The 19,996-nt window shown below is 49.8% G+C and overlaps 1 protein-coding gene across 4 annotated transcripts in view; it reads right to left on the minus strand.

The window, feature by feature from the left end:
* Positions 1 to 2,985: 2,985 nt before the first annotated feature.
* Positions 2,986 to 19,996, minus strand: part of Zbtb16 (zinc finger and BTB domain containing 16) — a 186,092-nt gene continuing 169,081 nt past the window's right edge. For all 4 annotated transcript variants that reach the window (XM_057766641.1, XM_057766642.1, XM_057766644.1 and 1 more), the window contains exons 5-7: positions 15,576 to 15,746; positions 10,553 to 10,720; positions 2,986 to 8,506 (exon numbers count right to left, since the gene is read on the minus strand). In XM_057766641.1, coding sequence (XP_057622624.1) covers positions 8,277 to 8,506; positions 10,553 to 10,720; positions 15,576 to 15,746 — 569 coding nt within the window. In that variant the 3' untranslated portion in view covers positions 2,986 to 8,276. The remainder of the gene's footprint in view (positions 8,507 to 10,552; positions 10,721 to 15,575; positions 15,747 to 19,996) is intronic.

Below are 19,996 nucleotides of genomic sequence, written 5' to 3' on the forward strand. Positions count from 1 at the left end.
CCACCAGGGGCTCTCCAATGATAAGCTATTTGTATTGGGGAGGGGGGTGCGTTATGTCCACTGCAGGCAAAGTACAGGATGGAAGAGGGAAGAGCAGGTGCAGAAGGCACAGGTAGACGTGTACAGTCTCCTCCCCTTCTAGATTCTGGGGCCAGGGGGCTCTGGGGCAGCCAAGAGGAAGGGAGCATGGCTGCAGAAAGCCCAGTGGGAAGGTGGATGGTGATTGGATGGTGGGGTCCTTGGATTTGCCCATCTTTATTTCATCTGCCTCACTCTTGTGAGTTGTCTTCAGACTTCTGTTAGCGATGGGCTTCAGCTCTGCTCCCTGGGGACACTCAGAGCCACTGGATGGGTCTCCATCAAGGGTATACCTGAACTTAGGCAGTAGTGACAGGGAGCTCTGGACAGGAAGGAATAGCACGGGTGCACGCCCGTGTGTGTGTGTGTGTGTGTGTGTATGTGTGTGTGTGTGGGGGGGGGACTTCCAGACAACCACCCCAGAGAACGCAAGTGAGAAGATCCCTATCCACCCAATCTGGGGCTGTATCTTTCCAGCCCAGCTGCCTGTCCCCTCTTCTGACCTCGGCCTCGTGCCCCACCCTACCCCCACCTTGGGCGAGGCCTGCCCTGGAGGAGGTTGCCCATGCTGTGGGCTGGGGCAGAGGGCAGCTGCAGCCCGCTGCCCAGCGAGGGAGGAGGGGCTGCGGCAGGCCTCGGAGGAGCGTTCTCAGGCTGGCCTGGCCGGGCCCCTTTCTCTCCATGAGATCATATCTGGGTCAAAGAGCATGTAAAGCAGGCAGACCCCGGCAGTCACACAAAGCCCATTCAGCCAGCCCCTATTCACTCACCTCCTCTCCCCCATAGCCTGCGCCGCCAGGACCCCAGTGCAGCGCCTAAGCCCCAGCTTTGATGTCCAAGAACAGAAAACGGCGATTAAATGTTGTTTTAAAGAGGGAGTGCCCACTGCCCTCCCATCTGTCAAAGAAAGCTGAGGTCTGAGGGAGGGGCGGGGTGCAGGGAGGAGGGGCGGGGGCTGGTCAAGAGGGGCAAGGGTTGAGGGGAGCAGATCCCAATCAAAACATACACATCTTTGGCCAAGTACTGTTTTTCTAGAGGGGGGAACCCTGACATGGGACCGAGGTATAGGGCAAAAGAAATCTCCCAGAAATGAGAGTGAGAGATAGGGAGAGAAGGAAGCAGAGGAATGAAGAAGAGAGATGCAAACCTGGGTGGAAGATCAGGGGAAAGAGGAGGTAAGGAAAGCAGAACAGAGCAGAGGACAGAAAGGCTCTGAAGGATGGGGGGCTGCCTGTCCTGAGCTGGACCTCTTCCTGGGAAGGTTAGTGTGACTTAAATGTCTCTCAGCTCAACAACTGCAGAACCAGCCAGACCCAGGCAGGACCTGGGAGAATAGGAACTGGAATACACACACACACACACACACACACACAGAGAGAGAGAGAGAGAGAGACAGAGAGACAGAGAGAGAGAGAGACAGAGAGAGACAGAGACAGAGAAAGACAGAGAGAGAGATTTTCTTTAAATTGAACAGCAGGGGACACGGGCTGGTGACTTGAAGTCAGCTGTGGCCAGGTCAATGCTCACCCTTGTTAACACTGCAGTGACCCGTTGTGGTAGCCATGATCTGAGTCCCATCTGTGTCTCAGTGGAAAAGTGGATGATGCTGGAGGAGAAAAGCTGGAATGCTAGCCTATGCATCCAGGATTTAAGCAGAACTGGGTATAGGACTGAAGATGAGTTGGGTGGGGCTTCCACCTGCAGCCGAGGAAGGAATGGAACCCCAGGCTTTGGACATGTCAGGCGGGTACCATATCACTGAGCAACACCTCCAGCTTTGCAACAGCCCTTGGCTGCCACAGAACGGAACTGAGGCCCTTCTACTGGGTGCAGGCTTTGTGTTGAGGCAACTTTGAAGTATATTTAACTTTGATGACGATTGGAGACCCCGCCTCTGGACCTGGGAAAAGTAACCTGCTTTGGTATCTGACCTGGATGTGAAGTTTGATCACCAGTGCCAGTTCATGGTCCTGAGCAATCACCACACATTTTGAAACTCTGCGAGTGCTGCTTCCTAAATTCCCAGTGCTTCTTGAACCCCACTCCCCAAAAGCAAGGTAACTGTTGGGCTGGTAAGGGAGCTCCGTGGGTAAAGACACCTGCTGCTAAGCCTGATCGTCAGAGCTCAATTCCCAAGACTCACATGGTAAACAGAGAATTGACTCCCAAAAGTTGCATTCTGGGATGGATAGATGGCTAAGTGGTTAAGAGCACTTGTTGCTCTTGCTGAAGACCCAGGTTTGATTCCCAGCACCCACGTGACGGCTCACAACCATTTCTAACCTTGGTTTCAGGGGATCCGAGGTCCTCCTCTCACCTCAGAAGGTACCAGGCACATATATGGTGCACATACATACAGACAAAACACTCATACACAAAATAAAATAGTTCTTCAACTATTTTAGAGTTGTCTTCTGATCTTTATGCATGTGCTTGGCATTTGTACATACAGACACACGATAAATAAAATGTAACAAAAAAAGATTTTAAGGCAAGAATGGGGACCAGTAAAATGGCGTCGTGGGTAGAAACACTGGCTGCCAGGCCTGATGGCCTGTGTTACATCCCTGGGTATGTGACTTACACATGTAGCATTAAAGTGTATGTAATTAAGGCTGAATGTGTGGTTGCTGAGATGGCTTACTGTCAAAGGAACTTGCCACTCGAGGATTTGAGTGTGATCCCCAGGCCCTATATGGTGGACGGAGAGAACTGTGCATCATAGCAGGTGTTCACGTGGGTACCCATGTCTACATGCATGCACAGACACACCAAATCATAAGAATGCAAGAGAAATCAAGACTTAATGTTAACACATAACTTCCTCTTCATCACCAGGCAGAAATCCCAGCTGTGTTCCCACCCGAGACAGAAAAAAAAGGCACATTTTTTTAAAGGACACTTGGAGCCAGAGACAACTGAATTAACTTTATTCTCTTCTAACTGCAGATTCAAGGTATACAACTGAACATCGCTATTTTTCTTATGAGACTTATAAATAAAAATACAAAAAATGTTCACTACAAAAAAATCTACTGTTAGTAGGATGTAAAAAATATTCTCTTTGCTATAGAAGGCACAAACTTCACTTAGTGACACATGAAGAAAAAAACCTGCAGCAGGAAAGTCGTCTTTCTCCTTAATTTTTTTTAAATCTTGTCAGAAACACTGAAGTTACAAAGAAATGCATCAATCTACACGAAACGAAGGCAGGTGTGGATAAGCGGCAATGGAGGGGAGCGTACTTCGAGTGGACAGAAAGAACTGGCAATCTGGACTGGGGGAAAGTGAGGCAAGGGGAGGGAGAGATGGGACTGACAGGAGGGAGGAGGACCTGAGGGGAAAAGAGGGTAGGTGAAGAGGAGAGGAAGAAGGAGGAAGAGACCAGGGTGGGGAGATTGATTTGTACAACAACGAAAAGAACCAAGAAAGCTGAAGAAACAAAATTGGGCAACCTCCTAGAATTAGGCTAAGAGGAGGTGCTGAGGTAGACATTAACTAGAACATTGATGAATTAAAAACACTATTCTGTGATACAAAGCAATTGGACTGGCACTTGTGCTCTTACATCAGACAAGCAAAAAAAAAAAAAAAAAAAAAAAAAAGGAACAAAACATAACACCCAAACCAAAAGGCTTAGTTTTGCTTGGTCCAGCAGGGCCACAGGGCCCTCAGTGCTATAACTTACATACATATATATATATATTTATCTTTATATATAGGGCGATGGCATGGTGCATCATGACGGTTCTTCACCTTACAAGGATGCATGCATAACACTATGTGAACAAACACTATGATACACGCGGGGAGGAGGGACCCTGTCTGCAAAGTGGGCCACCCAGGAGCCGAGGACTCAGAGCTGCTGGTAGGCAGGCAGGCTTGCTGGGGCTTCTACTCCTTTCTCCTCATCCTTTCCCCTGATCACACCTATTCTGTTTGCCCTGCACCCTTCTTTTGGGCATCTCTTTCCCCCCCTCCACTCATGAGTTCTGCTGTTAGTCCTCCTACGGGCATCTCCAGATAAGTTGAAGCCACAGGAGCCAAGCCGGAAGTTCCAGGAGAGGAGGAGACCGGATGGAAGGGGGTGGCAAAACAAGCAGAAGGAAAAATAAACCAACAGAACCCCAGCTCTTTATGCATCTGTCTCACGGATCAGTGTCCCCAGTGACCACCCTAGTCTGGCTTGCCAGGGGATTGGCCGAAAGTCTACCCATTCTACTCCCCCCATAATGGCCCAAGACCAAAAGTGCTTCCTGCTTGCTCCCCTCTAACAAAGGGCCCTGGCCCTCTCACCCGGTCACACCCATTGCATCTGGAAGCGTACCATACACTTGTAAAAATTTGCAGCAGTTTTTTTTTTTTCTTTTCTAAACATGAAAAAAACTGTTCAGGCACAAAGATTTAAATAAGCCCGTGTAGCATCCCTGGATTGTACTGAATCACTGGGTTCCCCCAGCCTTCCGATCCACCCTTGTACCCAGATCTGCCTTCCTCTTCTTCATGTAAAGCAGCCGAGCAGCAATGTCATTTTTCTATTTTATATCTCTCTTGCTATATCTCTTTCTATATATATATATATATTTGTCTATCCCATATACACATAGGATTTTAATGCTTTAAATGCATAAAGGAGTGAGGAGGGGAGGAACACTGAGGGAAGGATCAAGGTCACCAAATGCATTAAGGATTCATTCGTAGAAACTGGGCAAGGGGAGGGACCAGTGAGCAGCTTGGATTTGCTAGGCGGGAGAAGGTCACAGAGCCAGATAAGGCAGTATTGGGTTTGGTAAGAATACTACCAAAGGCAAAGAATGACAAACCAGAAGTCTCAAAGAGGACTGGAATAAATACAATTCTAGCTTCCCTGGGAAGGAAAGTGCCGCCATCCTTCTAGTTTCCCCAATTGTGGGGGCTCCAGAAAGCTTCCCAACAGCCCCCTACCTGCCCAGTGGCCATCAAGCCCAGCAGAAAAGGTCCTGGCAACCTGAAAACCGTTTCCTCTTTGTGAGTGGGAGCTGGAGGAGAGGCATGCTGGAACATCTTGGGGTCCGGGCTGCAAGGGAAACAAGGAAAGTGTCCTTTCTAAGCTGTCCCTGCCTCCACTAGGATTCCCAGAATCCTCAGGGACAGACAGGGCAGGTAGGTGCTGATTGAGTACCATCCAACACTGAGACAGCAGCACAGACAACGCAGCATGGATTCACCTCCAGTCGCGCATGCGCACACACACAGACACAGGACACGACACAAGCACGCACACACACACACAACACAAGCACATACACACATATACACATACACATACGTACAAAGGGTTATTTTGCTATTGATGGTGGTGAACTTTTTTTTTTTTAACTTTTTCTCTTTTTAAATCTTTTTTTCCTATTCACATTACAAAAGGAAAGAGCAAGGTCCTGCAGAACTGAAGAAGGAGCTAACAAATACTACAAAAATATTACAGTTTGCAAAGATCTGCTCAACCGTCTCAAACTTTTATGATTGGGCAGAAGGAGCGGTGGGAGGGGCAGGCTGAGTGGGAAGGGCTGGGAAGCAAGGGACCAGTCAGTTCTATGGAACAGTTGGCTATTTACCCACCCCACCCCCTGCCACCAATTTTGAATGACATCTTACTGCTAAAAATACTGTTTTCTCAGATTTACAGAACCCCCAAAGGTCAGCAGCTCCCACTTTATCCCCCTGGTCTGGGGGAGAGAGCCATAGTGCAGAAGGATTTTTACAGATGGCTCTTCCCTAGAAAGATTCTCTTTTCACATTATAAACATGACAACGGTTCTGGTCACATGTTTCAAGTTTAAACTTTTTGCCTCCCCAAAGCACTAAGTCACTACTAACTATAGTTCCGAAATAGCGCCCCCTGTACTTTACCATCCCTACTTCACACTGGAGGGGCAAGCACCCGCAAACCACATCCTCCCAACACACACTTTTTAAGGCCTTCAGATATGGCAGATGAGATTGAAGGGGAAGATGGGAGGGACAGGGGCTTGGCCGAGGGACAGAGGGAGTGGTTACAGCAGCGCCCATCCCTCGGACCTTCTGCTATTCTTCACGGGCCTTTGCCCCTGCCAATGGCTTCCCTAAACCACTTTTTAAACCCTAAGATCAAAACACAGCTATGACTGTCTCAGAAAAGGAGGAGGAGGAGGAGGAGGAGGAGGAGGAGGAGGAGGAGGAGGAGGAGGAGGAGGAGGAAAGCAACAGTTATACGTAAGCATGAAAGGGAGGGCTCATCCCAAAGCAAAAGGGATTACTGCAAATGTGCTTTCCAAAATTCAGGGTGGGGAGGCTGGAGGGTGGGAGGAGGCTGAACTGCAGAAGGAACGAAAGACTGGACAAACAGAAGAGGTAGCTTTTAGAAAAACAATCCCCCACCCAGCAACCCCCCCCAAAAAACCCAAACAAACAAAAAACAAAAACCAGGCTGGTCCGCTCCTCACACACATACCAGCCATGAAAATATACTAATTTTGGCAGTGGTAACAGCACAAGGAGGGGACTGTGTGGTTGTATAGATCTTAATAACAGCCCACCCTCTGCCCCACCAAGCCTGAACAGCCCTGATAATTCTACAACCAGTGGGACTTTCCTCTAAAGTGTTTCAGGCTGACCTAAAGCTGGGCACTGATAGTCTGAGCCCTGGACGGTGCCAAGAATGACCCGTACGTGACACTACAGGGGCCCTAAGAACCCACCCAATTGTCATTCTCTCCATTCCCACCACCTCCTCAGTCCTCCTGGCCTTCCATTCAGATCCTGAGTGGTCCACTTTTCCGGACAGCTTCCCTCCAGAGAAGGGGAGGTTTTCTACCAGATCAGATTCAAAGCCAACTATTAACTTCTGCTGGAACAGAAAGACACACTCTCCCCATTCCTCCAACAACCCTCCCCACGCAACCAAAGGGGGGAAAAGAGATAGGGGGTTAAAAAGCTCATGAGGTCACAAAAAATAAAAAGTGAGGTAATTCAAGTACAATGTGCTAAAAGCAAACGTAACAAGAGGCCAAAGCGTGTTCGGCTCCTCCTCCCTGATCCCTGGAGACTGCGGGACCCGAGCCAGGAATTCAGTGCTAATTTCCAGATCTGGGGTTAAAAGATCCTCACTGTGATAGCAACTCCCCTCCACCCTGCGCCTGGTGGCTAGTTCTCCCACCATGCTCTGTCAGGACATCCAGTCCCTCCGGCAGGTAAAGTTCACCCGCAGGAGAGCATCCACTCCTTCTCCTGGCAATGGGACCTTTCAATAGGATGATGGCATTCCTTCCCCTAGGGGCCGAAGTGGGGTTGCGGTGATGTGTGCTTGTTTGGATGGTGGGATGGAATATATTTAGTTGGTTTTTGTTTTGTTTCCTTTTTGCAAGCAGAAAGCAGGTCAGCAGGGATCTTGCACATGAGGGGGTTTGGCTGGGGTTCAGTGCGGATTTATTTTGTTCTGTGTTCTCTGAAAGCTAAGGGAAAGAAGGAAGGGGTTTTGGAATCTGACCCAGTTTTCCCCAGGAGGGACCTAAGGAAGACACAGTCCAGATCCACACAGGGAGTGAGCCCCTTGTGATCAGAGGACAGCCATCAAGCAGGTGCAAGGAGCTGAAGGGTGAGACGAGCCATGGGGCTCTCAGAGACCATGAGGGGCAGCAGGCAGCGCTGGGCAGAGCAGGAAGCCCTTTCCCTTCCCAGTCTGCCCCCAGTCTTCCAGAGCCGCCACTCTGAGCGGCAGTCAATCAGAGACACCACCTCGCATTGCCACCAGTGGCCCTCTCTGCTCCCTTCCTGCCCTCTTCCAAGGAGGGGAAGGAAGGAGTGAGGGCAGAGGCAGTGGCTCTGACCCAAGGACCTCGCACTTGCTTTTTGGGCTCCATTTCTGGACACAAAAGAAAGGTCTAGGATGCGGAGAGGAGAAAAATATGCCACTGTGTGAATGAGCAAAACCACCCCACCCACCCAAGAGAACCAAGTTGGGTAGAAACCCCAAGGAAGGGGCAGCAGTATGACAACCGGATGGCCTAGAATCCCAGAAGGAATCCAAGGCCAAGTAACTACTTAGTTTCCTTCTCCTTCTCTCTCTTTCTCTTTTCTATTTCCCCCTTTTTTCTCTGCACAGTCTTTCCACTTTATCTTGCTCTAGCTCATCTTTGCGGGCTCCCGCCATTGCTCTATCCTATGTGGGGGGGTTCCCTGCTTCACACATAACACAGGTAGAGGTATGTCTTCTCTATCCTCCAGTCGGGGGGGATCTCCTCCGGCTTGTGGCCTTTCATGTGCTTCTGCATGGAGGAGAGGCTGGGGCAGTACTCCGTGCAGATGGTGCACTGATAGGGCGAGGCGCCATTGTGCGTTCTCAGGTGCTTGATCATGGCCGAGTAGTCTCGGGAGCGCTGGTGGCAGAGTTTGCACTCGAAGGGCTTCTCACCTGTGGAGGAGACAAGGCAGGACAGGGGGAAGTGAGGACCGAGAGGGCCATGGGTCATCCTTAGGCTTGCTGGAGAATGGACATTCTTCTAGCCTTGTAGTCTCCAACAGAACTTCCCATCCAACATGGTAGCGATTGATCACACAGGGCTATTGGTACGGTGATAGGGTTATATAGTATGGTTATTGGCTAACGTAGCTAGAAACTGGCAGCTAGAAATGATCTATGGAGCTCTGGCCCCTTGTCACATTGTCTTTAGGCAGGGAGTTTTCCTTCTAATTAAGGAAACGTGGACTGAGAAAGGAGGTAGTAAGTCTCAGAAGTCCTTCAGGATGCTTCCTCATAGCAAAGCTCATCCATAGGAAACAGGGAAGTGGGTGGAGTCTTTTTAGAGCTACAGATAGTAAGGAGGGGGAGGGGCAGGGGCAATCCAAGGAGCCCAGTCCTTCAAACATATCCCACCTGGAGCCATCTACTCACTAAGGCTCTAAAGCCCTCTCCTAGACTTTACTTCCCATTCTAGGGCTGGTAGCGGGTGGCTGTACAGAGAACCTAGGAGTGTACAATGACACCCTAGTCTGCTTTCCAGATCTCCCTTCCACTAGAGTGCCCTGGAGCTGAGCAGAGATGTAAGGGAACCTTGTTTCAATACAGTAATTAACTGGTCAGCCATCTAGCCATCGATACTCCTCTGTGCTGAGGCTCTGGCAAATAATGAAGTAATGAACAGCCGAAGTGATCTAACTATCGACCAGCTATTTACAATAGTCACTGCCAATGCATTTAATGATCTGCCCACTAGGTCACATCCCACAACAAGGGACTGAGGAAACCCTGGGACTCTGGGATATTCCCTGGGTTACAGATGTTGTCAGCAATGAACATCCCCTCCCCTCCTGTGGCTTTGAGCTAGGGGCAAGAAAAACAGAGCTCAGGAGAGAAGACAGAGTCCCGAGAACAGCTCTGCCTTCTGCTGGTTGCCCACTCCTCCCCAACCTATGCCCTCCCTTAAGCTAGCTGAGGTCACCATGCCCTCCTCTGGACTGGGTGCTGTCCCCCCTGATCAGGAAGGGCATCTTCCTTTGCTCTGTTGCACCCTCAGCCTCACAGGAAATGCTACCTCCCCTCAGCTGGCAGACTGCAGGGGGTGGGTGTTTAACAGCCAGCTCTCCGAAGACACATAGTTCTATTGCTATGCGGTCAATACTCCCACTGGGGCCGCTTTTAAGCAACCAAGGTGATGTCATTGAACTTGAAATGGGGAAGAAATAGGTTTTCCAGTTAAGCAGATGCCAGCTCTAGCTGCCTCCAACTCTAAACCCTGTATATCTGTCTGTCTGTCCTGAGACCACAGTGGAAATGAAGCTCACATTTATTCTATGTGGAAAGGAAGGGGGATTCTCCTGTTAGAGACATGGGCTCCTTTCTTTTCAGAACAGACCAGAATCAATGTCACAATTTCTGACCCTTATCATAACTTAACGCCCTCTAATTCTGCCTCCAATCATGAATGGAAGAAAATGAAACCACTCAAATTTCACTTTTCACTAATCTGGCCAACTTAATCTTAATTTAGGATCTGGAATAAGCATCACATTGCCTAGCACTCCTGGACGACTTTTTGGTATGATTACTTCAGGGGACTGCCCATGCCCATGAGACACGTGCTGCAATTGATTACTCTTATCTGCCACGCCTGATTAGTAATGCCTGTCTTGGCCTTGAGAGAAGGGTCATGGTACCCAGACCATGATATTATCTCTCTCTTTTTTTTAAAAAAAAATTTTTATTTGTGTGCATGTGTGCACATGAATGTGGTGCCCTCTGAGGCAAGCAGAGGGTTCTGGGAACCAAACTCTGGTCCTCTGGAAGAACAGGAAGCACTCTTAAACCATCGCGCCTTCGCTCCCATCTCCGTATTATCCCTTTTCTCTCTGGTTGAACCCTAAGCCATGTTTACCAGGGCTTCTTCTCTCAAAACCACCCACTTCCAGTCACCACCCAGGTCTCAGAGCCAGCCTGGGGCCCATTCCCGGCCCTCGGTACCTGTGTGAACCCTGTAGTGCGTTTCCAACTGGTGCTTGAGGCTGAATTTCTTGCCACAGCCGTTGCACTCATAGGGCTTCTCCCCGGTGTGGATGCGCTTGTGGCTCTTGAGTGTGCTCTCATCCCGGAAGCAGCTGCCACAGAACTCACACTCATATGGGTGGTCACCTGTGAGGACAAGGGGCTGATTCAGATCCTTGCTTCCTCCTGCCTCTGTTTCAGGGACAGCAGGGTACACTCGGTGTCCTGAGATTGCCTGTGTTCACCACCTTCAAAGGTGATTTGGCTAGTCCCCACCACGTGAACAGTGAGCGGTTCCTGTGTTCACACCCGGATTTTACTATGGCCCCACAGTCGTTCATGGGATAACAGCCAGTCTCAGGAAAAGAAAGCCTGCCTGGCTCAGCAAAGAGCTGCAACCCTCAGAAAGCAGTGTCCCGTGAGGGTGGAACGGAGCCGGGCTTTCAGACTTAACTCACACTTCCGGTTTCTTCTCCCTTTCCTCCCGCTCAGAGCCAAGGGCCACTCCAGCCTAGCTTCCCCACCCTCAAAACAATCCCTCCAACTCCCCTGCTCCCCAAATGTCATCTGCTCCTTCTCCTACTCCACCAGTTAACCGCTATTCCTGCTGCCTCGTTTCCACATCTTTCCCTGGTGAACCCCTAGCCATCCTTCAAAGCCCAGCTCATCCATCACCGCCATTTGGATGCTCCCCTTCAGTTCTCCATGCAGACTAAGCTACTCTGCCTTCTCTGTCCCCAAAGAGAAGAATATTGAACACTTTTGGTCCTTTATTCATAGAAAAATAATACAATTTTTAAAAGAATTTTAAAAGAATTATTTCCCATTTAAATGGCCCATATTTGCCGTATTCTTACCGCTATGCTGAGGACCTCAGGGGGATCATGTCACATGGTCATGCAAACTATCTGATGAAAAATACGCTTATCTCACAAAGAAGGGGAGATAGAGGGTTGCTTAGAGATATTTAACCACTGTCCCAAGGTCACCCAGCTAGAAGTAGCTAGACTGGAACTCAGGCTATGGTCTCATCCCAGGGTCTGGACACTGGTCACTTACCACATGGCTAAATGACACATTGTATTGTACTGACTAACGGAGCCACTAAGAAGCCTTGCCCACCCTTATCCCCTCAGTGCTTGCCCAGGAATAACTCAGAACCAACTCTTGGAGAATTCTGGGTATTGGGCTGGGAAGAACAGCCCTTCTTGAGTCTAGAATTATGCCCATTAACTTACCATTCTCTCCGCGGGACACTCTACTCTTCAATCTCTGTGGACTGGGGGGAGGTAGGGAGTGGGGTTAACCACCTTGCATTTTTGTAACCGAGGTGTCAAGCTTGGGGGATGAAAGGTGAGGACTTGAGCTACTTATTTATTACAGGAGTGAAGGCGCAGACAATAAAGATAGATTGATCACCCCAGACTTCGTTCATGAATATTTAAATATCGCTGATTCGTCTTGTCACTGTAATTACAATCTCTCTGGGCTGCATCTCCAACAACCACAGTTTATGGTAAAGAATGGCCCACTGTATTTCACTTGTTCCTCTGCAGATGTGCGGGGCTGCCAACCGTGTAATGTCCTCTGCATTTCATACATTCTCTTCAGCTGCTGAAGGCTTAAGTCATCCACAATGACCTACGTTTTTTCATTATCCCCATGTCAAACTGTGCTCGTGCCTGGGCATAAATTGTCCTTCTCCTTATAGACTCGCAGGCCTGTGCCTTCACTTCCTCTTTAAAAGGGTATTTTACTCTCTCTGCCTTCTCCCATCCGTGGGCTGATAACCAAACATCCTACTTCCCGAATGTAGGCCCCTGCACCCACATAAATGCTCATCTCCTCTGATGACTCGGAGCAGTTTCTGGGACTCTGGGGAGTGGTTGCTGGGGCCTGTTCATTGGCCGACTCTCTCAGAGGGTGAAAGATGTACAAAGAAGCACCGAGGGCATAGGGGGTGGGTGGGTCTCCATCAAAGAAGCACAAAGAACCATCTCTATCCTCATCATCTAAGGGGCAGTGTCCTGGCCCAAGGGCCTGGTTGGCCAGTGATCTAGAGATGGACTGAGTCCTGGAATTCTGGACTGGGGAAACTAACCCTTGTCTCTCACTACTGGACCTATACCAAGGAACCTATACCCAGTCCTGTCAAAGCCCAAGAAGAAGCTCGCCTTCACTAACACAGGTACTAATTGGCTATGGGTCTACCATAGTAGGGGGAAGTTTATGCATGAGACTGACTCTCTCTCTCTCTCTCTCTTTCTCTCTCTGTCTGCACACGTGGCCCTGTCTGGTCTGACATCCAGCTCCCCCTCCTTCCTGAATCGGCAACGATTACGACTTTAATCAAAGATTCAGTATCCTCATTAAGATATAAATAAATAAATAAAGCAAGGGCCACATGAGACTTCAGCTGAAGCCGGTAATTAAAACGTACATCGGCAGTCACCCAGCCTCCCCCACAAGCCCCTGCACAGGAAGAGGGGGCATCAGCGAGGGAGGGCTGGCTGATTGCCTGTGTGTGCTTCTTGCTTCCAGAGGGGGGCCCTAAGAGTTTAACAAACAGCAGAGGGGCTTGTTTGATCAGACTTTTATGAATTTAATTATGAAGTGGATCACATGTTAAATGAGTTTAAATAGGAACTCTCTTGAGTCTTCCCAGGGAAAGAATAAAAAGCATTCAGGGAATGAGAGGGGAAAAAATGACAAGTCACCAAGTCACCAAAGACACATACCCACCCTCACCCCACCCGGGTTTCACAGCTCAGTGACCACCAAGCCTACAGCCCTCGCCCTGAGAACTAATCGCGTCAGGCCAGGCTGGCCATAATGTACATAGAACTGGCGACAGAAGTCAAAATCCAATTTGTGGTATGTTGATTAACTCTGTAGACGTGTTAATGAGCTTGACATTAAGTGCAGGACAAACGAGACTAATTAGAGCCCCTCTGGCCTGCCCAAGGCACCTGTGACCCTCCTTCTTCCCCAGTTTGTCATTACCTAGTGGCTTTCTCAGCTCCGGCCAAGCCCAGTGTCATCCTTCCCACCTCCCGTCCCAGCCCCTGGGCTCCTCAGAGCCCTTCCTCTTGGCCCCTCCCTTCAGTGCAGCTGAGAGTTTATTATATGATGAGCCATGTGAATCAAGGATCCATCAATGCCAAGAGCACGGCTGGACTAACGCACCAAACACAGCTGCTGATGCTAAACACCGGCCCCAGCAGCAAATGGGCCAAGAACAACAGAATATTAATGAGGCATTGTGTCGGGGGTGTGCAGAGCCTGTGCCGAGCTGGTGTGAAAATCAATGGGTGCCCAAATGTGTGTGTGCAAGGGGCACACATGTCTGTGTTTCTAGAATAAGCAAGGGTTTCTCCCAGACTGTCCTTGCTGGGTATCTGAAGCATGGCTGACAGGGTAGAGCAGTGCTGACATGGGCTAACTGAACTCTGAGAAGGTGGCATGGGCAACGTAAGTTACATCCTGGGTGGACTCAGTAGGGCCCGAATCATCATGCCATGGGAAGTCAAGGGACTTGGCCCAGTGGCATACCCGGAAGTGGCTAATGGAGGCTAACCATCTTCCAGAAGACTGAACTTAGGGACCTATTGAGGGAGATTGAGGGAGACATTGGCAGATGGTGTCTACATCTTACTGGGAGATCCTTATATAGACACTGTAGAGAAAGTACTTGAGCACACATCCTTTTCTCTCTGCTGGACCTTGGCCGCTAAGACCTCCTCCTTTCTACTGAGCAGCCTTCGGCAGTCCTAAGCATCTGGTGAGCCGTTCACATTTGGTAATGATACGGCATTGTGCTCCTCTGACTAGGATGGGATCCAGAACCCAGAGCCAAATCAGGCTTCTTGGTGAGAATGCCTACAACTGGCAAGACAGTCCAGCTTAGCCCGAGAGTAAAACTTCCTTACTCATCAGAGCCTGCCACCCATGTAAGGACCAGACATATATTCCATCCGTGAGTTATGAAAAGGCTTAGAAGAATGAGAAATTCTTCTGGCCCTCTATGAAGCGTGCAGGACATTTATGCCTTCTCTAGCAGGCCTGTGTATTCACTCTGCTACACCCTTAGAGATTTAATCCCAGCTTCCCCCCCCCCAAAAAAAAACAGATCATAACATATACACATAGAGACATACAATTCAGAAACTGGCATTCTTTCACCAAGGGACAGTAAGAGATGATCTCATTTTGCTTTAGGGCAGAGAAAGGAATTAAGTCATTGATTCCTCTGTTAGGAAAAGACCAAGGGTTCCTTCAAGGCCCTCTGACACTGGGTGTCCTGTCCCCTAAAACTAGAGGGTAGTGGCAGGGATAGGCCAGGACTTAGGCAAATAGCCCTGCCTCCTTGACTCACACATACCCCATCCTTCACGCCATCGTGTGAACTGGCCAAGTAGAGCTATCTCATGGCTCACTGCTCAAATGCTCTCATTGTCTTCCCTAGACTGCATTAAGGCCAAGGCAGAAGCCTCCTGTCTCTGTGGCGAAGGCAGGATGAGTTCTTCAGTGTGCCCTCTGGAGCCCTGAGCTGACTTCCGTGCTATTCTTCGATGGATTGGGCAAGTGGTGGGATTGTAATCGAGTTAGGTCAGTTATTCTCAAAATGCATTTTAGTACACCCCTTCCCCCCTCGCATCAGAAGCCCTTAGGAATCCTTATTAGTGGTGTTGCCATCTAGAGCCCACTGGGGACCAAAGTTTCTGAGAGTAGAACTCAAGAATATGGTGTTTTTCTTAATGACTATTTTCTGCACTGTGTATGGAAAGACTGGAAACAGGTGTGCGGTGGGTGGTGGATTGGGAGAACTGTCAACATTTAAACACTCTATAGAAGCTCTTCTATGTACAACTTCAAGCAGAGAAAGGCTGAGAACGCCTCAACCTGGAACCGCCCCTCCCCCAACACATAAAATATTTTTGGAGGTTAAGCCCAGATATAAGGTCCGGAAATGTCCCCACGCACCCCCCTGGGACCAGCCTACCTGTGTGTGAGCGAAGGTGACGCTTGAGAGCTGTGTGGCTGGGAAAGGTGCGGTTGCACTCGCTGCAGATATAGCTGCGCACGCCCGCGTGGACCTCCATGTGCTGCTGGAGCGCGCTCTGGGCCTGGAAGCGTTTCCCACACAGGAGACAGAAAACAGCCATGTCCGTGCCTGTGGGAGACAGCAGCAGGAGAGAGTAAGCAAGACCGAGATCCAAGGCCAGACTAGAAATCCTATCCCCCTCCCCACACACATAAGGTCAAACTCAGGGGCAGCCCAGGCCGTGCAATGTGGACTGGGCACCCTGAATGTAGCTAAGTGGTGTCCAGTCTCCATGAGACCTAAAGATTAGTGGAAAAAGGCATAAAACCACAGGAAGAGTCAAATGCATTTCTGCAAGTGTCTTGAGTCCAGTCCAGGAGAAAGTGGGTGACTGGGGGCCTATAATCACAGGGAATTTACAGAGTTTGAGGCAACGGTGGGAAGATGGGTAGATCCTGTGAAAGCCAACAATGACCTGGATCCTATGGACTAACCACTGTTGTTAATATAACTCTCTTCAAACCGTAAACCACACAAGGAGAGGAGAGAAGCACAGGAGACCAACTCACCCCAATTTCCATGGAGTTCATAGCTGGGATTCATTCATTCATTTCCTGAGCTTAGCTGGAGACCACATTCTCTGTTCTGTCCTTTTCTTTTCATCTTCCCTCCCTCCCTTCCTCCCTTCCTTATTCCTTTGTTTTTAAGACAAGGCTTCTCTGTGTAGCCCTGGATGTCCTGGAACTCGCTCTGTAGACCAGGCTGACCTCAAACTCAGATCCTCCTGCCTCTGCCTCCCGAGTCCTGGGATTAAAGGTGTGTGCCGCCATGCCTGGCAGACACTCTTTTTTTTTTTTTTTTTTTTTTTTTTGGTTTTTCGAGACAGGGTTTCTCTGTGGCTTTGGAGCCTGTCCTGGAACTAGCTCTTGTAGACCAGGCTGGTCTCGAACTCACAGAGATCCGCCTGCCTCTGCCTCCCAAGTGCTGGGATTAAAGGCGTGCGCCACCACCGCCCGGCCCTGGCAGACACTCTTATAACCACTTTCCCATTTTGCAAATCAGGAATCCTGAGAGCCACTTCATTCCACAAATACTATCGTGATACTTTCCACAAGGAAGGCTCTCTTTGAGCTTCCGGGGATGGAACAATGGAAACACATACTGGGACCTGCTCTAATTTCAATACCACCCAGCATACAGGGTTCAAGAGGATGGATGGAGTTAAACCAAGTGGAGTAGGATGACCAGTCCTAACTGTGGAAGCAGGAAGAAGGGTGAGAAGGGGGCTGAAGAGGAACTGAGAGCCAGATCATGTAGCCCAACCAGTCATGCCACAAGCTCCGGGTTTCATCGTAAGACCAATGGGAAGTGGCCAAAGGATTTCAAGCTGTGAGTTACAGGAGATATTCGTTCTGCCCTGTCATTTGGTTGGCTGGCCCAACAGACCAGGTGCTCCACTGAACCCCACAAAGGTGGATTGCTATTTTCTCTTCATCAACCCTTTTCTGATGCCGGATCCATAGCCTTCCAGCTGAGTCTCAGTTCATAGCTCCTTGTCTGCTATTTTGGACTTTACCTCCCCAAGACATCAGTCCTGACACAAGTCCATCTGCTTGTCTCTCTGCCCGTGTCTGGGCAGCACTGCCTGTGCTCAGTCCCACAATGCTGTCCCTCATGTGAGGGACATAAACAGAAAAGGTGGTCAGGTCTGTCAGTCTAGTCCAAAATGGAGGGAGTGCCAGAGCACTTGGGTTCCTGAAAGTCATGGGCTCTTTGGGGTGTTATGAGGAAGCTTCCAGGGGCAGGCGAGAGAGGAAGGGAGGGGAACGATGAAGAGCCTTGCTGCCTCCCTGACTGGAAATGGAGGGCTGGTTCTTGCCTCCTCAGGATCACACATGGCTCAGTTTGGAATAAAAGGCAGGGGTCACCACTGGCCCACCATCCTCTCTCTTCTCATTATTACCCGTGTGTGCTCTCTTTGCAGACACTGAAGTCTAGGTATCTGCAGCCATGCAGATATCTAGTTATCTCCCAATAACTAGGAGGGCTGCGTGGGGGAAGAAGATGTCCTCCAAGTCTCCAAGAGCAGGAAGGATGGAGGGCTAATAAAGGCCATCTTAGCTGGGTGCTTTATTTGTGCTGCCAACTTATTTAAAACGTTCATCGCTATAGGGCAAGCGTTCATAGCCACCTTCTCACAAAGAGAAAAACAGAGGTTAAATAGCTTGCCTAAGGTCACACAGTAAGAAAGTGGCAGAACCGGGAATCTAGAAATGTCTTGGTCTGTTTGATTCCAGAAATCACAGATTGAACTCTCTATTTTTATTTTTTAGTGTGTGGGTGTGCACTAGTCCCGTGTGTGTGTGTGTGTGTGTGTGTGTGTGTGTGTGCGTGCAGTGTACCTTTTGGGAAAGCAGACCTCGTGTATGTGTGTGGGGTGGTGTTTGGAGGTCAGAGGTTGACATCAGGATGGCTCTCCATCTATTTCATCAAGACAGGATCTCTCACTAAGCAGCCTCTATGGCTCTCTATCTTACTTCATGAAGACAAAATCTTTCATTGAACAGTTTTGGCTAGGCTAACTGGCCAGAGAGCCATGGGCCTGGGTTGGGATTACAGGTATGCACAGCCATGCCTCCTAGCTGTTATGTGGGTGAGGGGCACCCAAATGCAGGTCCTCATGCTCGCACAACAACCACTTTACCCACGGACCCACCTCCCTAGCCTCTGAACCCCATCTTACCTCTGGACTAGAAACACCTGTTGGTCTCGGCTTCCCCCAGAAGAGATGCAGTCAAGGCAATAAAGAGCAAACACCAAGCATGCAAAGAGCACTCCAGCAATGGTCTGGGAGCACAGACAGCTGGTCACAGGCACAGATCTCGGAAGCCTCCCAAACCCAAGCCCAACAGGAAGGAGTCAGTAAGATCTCTGGGAGAGATCTCAAGTCCTCAGCCCCATCTGATGGAGGACAATGCACTGAAAGAAACAGTTTGCCTGGGCAGAAGCCACTGCGAGCACTGACACTGAGGCCTTCAAGCCACTGGGAGCAGTGACACTGTGTCCTTCAGTGCCCTGTCAAGCCTGGTAAACAAACAGAGGCCGTCCACAACACATTCTAACACACAGCACAGTGGTCCGAGCTTCTTCAAGCTGAGGGTTCCCAGCACCTGCACCCTCTTTACCCTGAACTCTACCCCACAGAAAGCCCCAATTAGGCCAGGTGTTCAAACAGCTGCCTTAAATCAGCCTGGGGGAGCAGGCTTCCTAAACAGCTATGCCTTTTACCACTCAAAACGTCTTGTTCTTGTATCCCCAGGATGGGAGGTGAATGAATGGTACCCCAGGAGGATACCCCAAAAGGTAATACCTAGCAGAGTAGACTGAATTTCCTGGGGCATTCAGTCCCCTTGCTGTCCTTAAGATGCTTGGAAGCTGCTCCACTGGGTCACCTCCACCTGTGTCCATTCTCCTGTCTCACGCCATTCCCTGGTGATCATGAACAGGCTGGGATGAGGCAGGGAATCTGGGGGTGGAGGGCACTGGTCCAGAAAGACCACCCAGAGCATGGACAAGTCCAGGGTGAATCCGCAAGAGCCTCAGGGGAGACTGTGAGTTCTGCTCTGAGAAACGGAATGTTATCTGAGAAGCCAAAGTAGGAAACAGGGCGCCCATCCCTGGCTAAGGAAACACCGCAGATGGATTTCAGAGCATAGAGGATGGAGAGAAGTCTTCAAAACCAGGGAGGTCAGATCACAGAGGACCAGATGTCCCAGGAGGGAGAGCCCAGATACCATCCTAGGCAAAAATGGGGCCATAGAAGGACTGGAGGAGGCCAAAGGTCTCGATATGTGTGTCCCCTCTCCCAGTCCCAAAGTGAGTATGTTAAAATCATTGTCCTCTAAGTGGGGTATCAGCAGGTGGGGGCTTCACCAAGTCTGATTACAGGAGTGATGCCTTCCTCAACACTATTACTGCCCTTATAAAGAGGATCCCTTCTCACAGTCAGACCACAGGGCACAGAAGTCTGCAGTCTGCAACTAGGAAGAGGGGCCTCCTGGGAACCCAGCCATGCTGGGATCCCTATTTCAGACTGCCCAGCCTTCAGGACTGTGAGACATTATTTTCTAGATACGAATCCTCCACTCTACAATCACATGTCACAGCAACTCAAAAGGCCCGAAGACAGGTACAAGTCTCCAACAGCCCGATGGGCAGGGCCTCTGTAGGTGGCAAAGGTGTGGAGGGTCCCAAGTGGCTGGAAGCAGGGAGAGATTAATAGCTTCTGTGCTGCTCCAGAAAGAAGGTGAGGACCAGACGATGCCCAAGGCTTTGTGGACAGGAAGAGAGCATTCTGACTGGAACTGTGGTCTGGTCAG

Source organism: Chionomys nivalis, chromosome 4 (assembly GCF_950005125.1).
Source record: "Chionomys nivalis chromosome 4, mChiNiv1.1, whole genome shotgun sequence".
In the NCBI taxonomy this organism is placed as follows: domain Eukaryota; kingdom Metazoa; phylum Chordata; class Mammalia; order Rodentia; family Cricetidae; genus Chionomys; species Chionomys nivalis.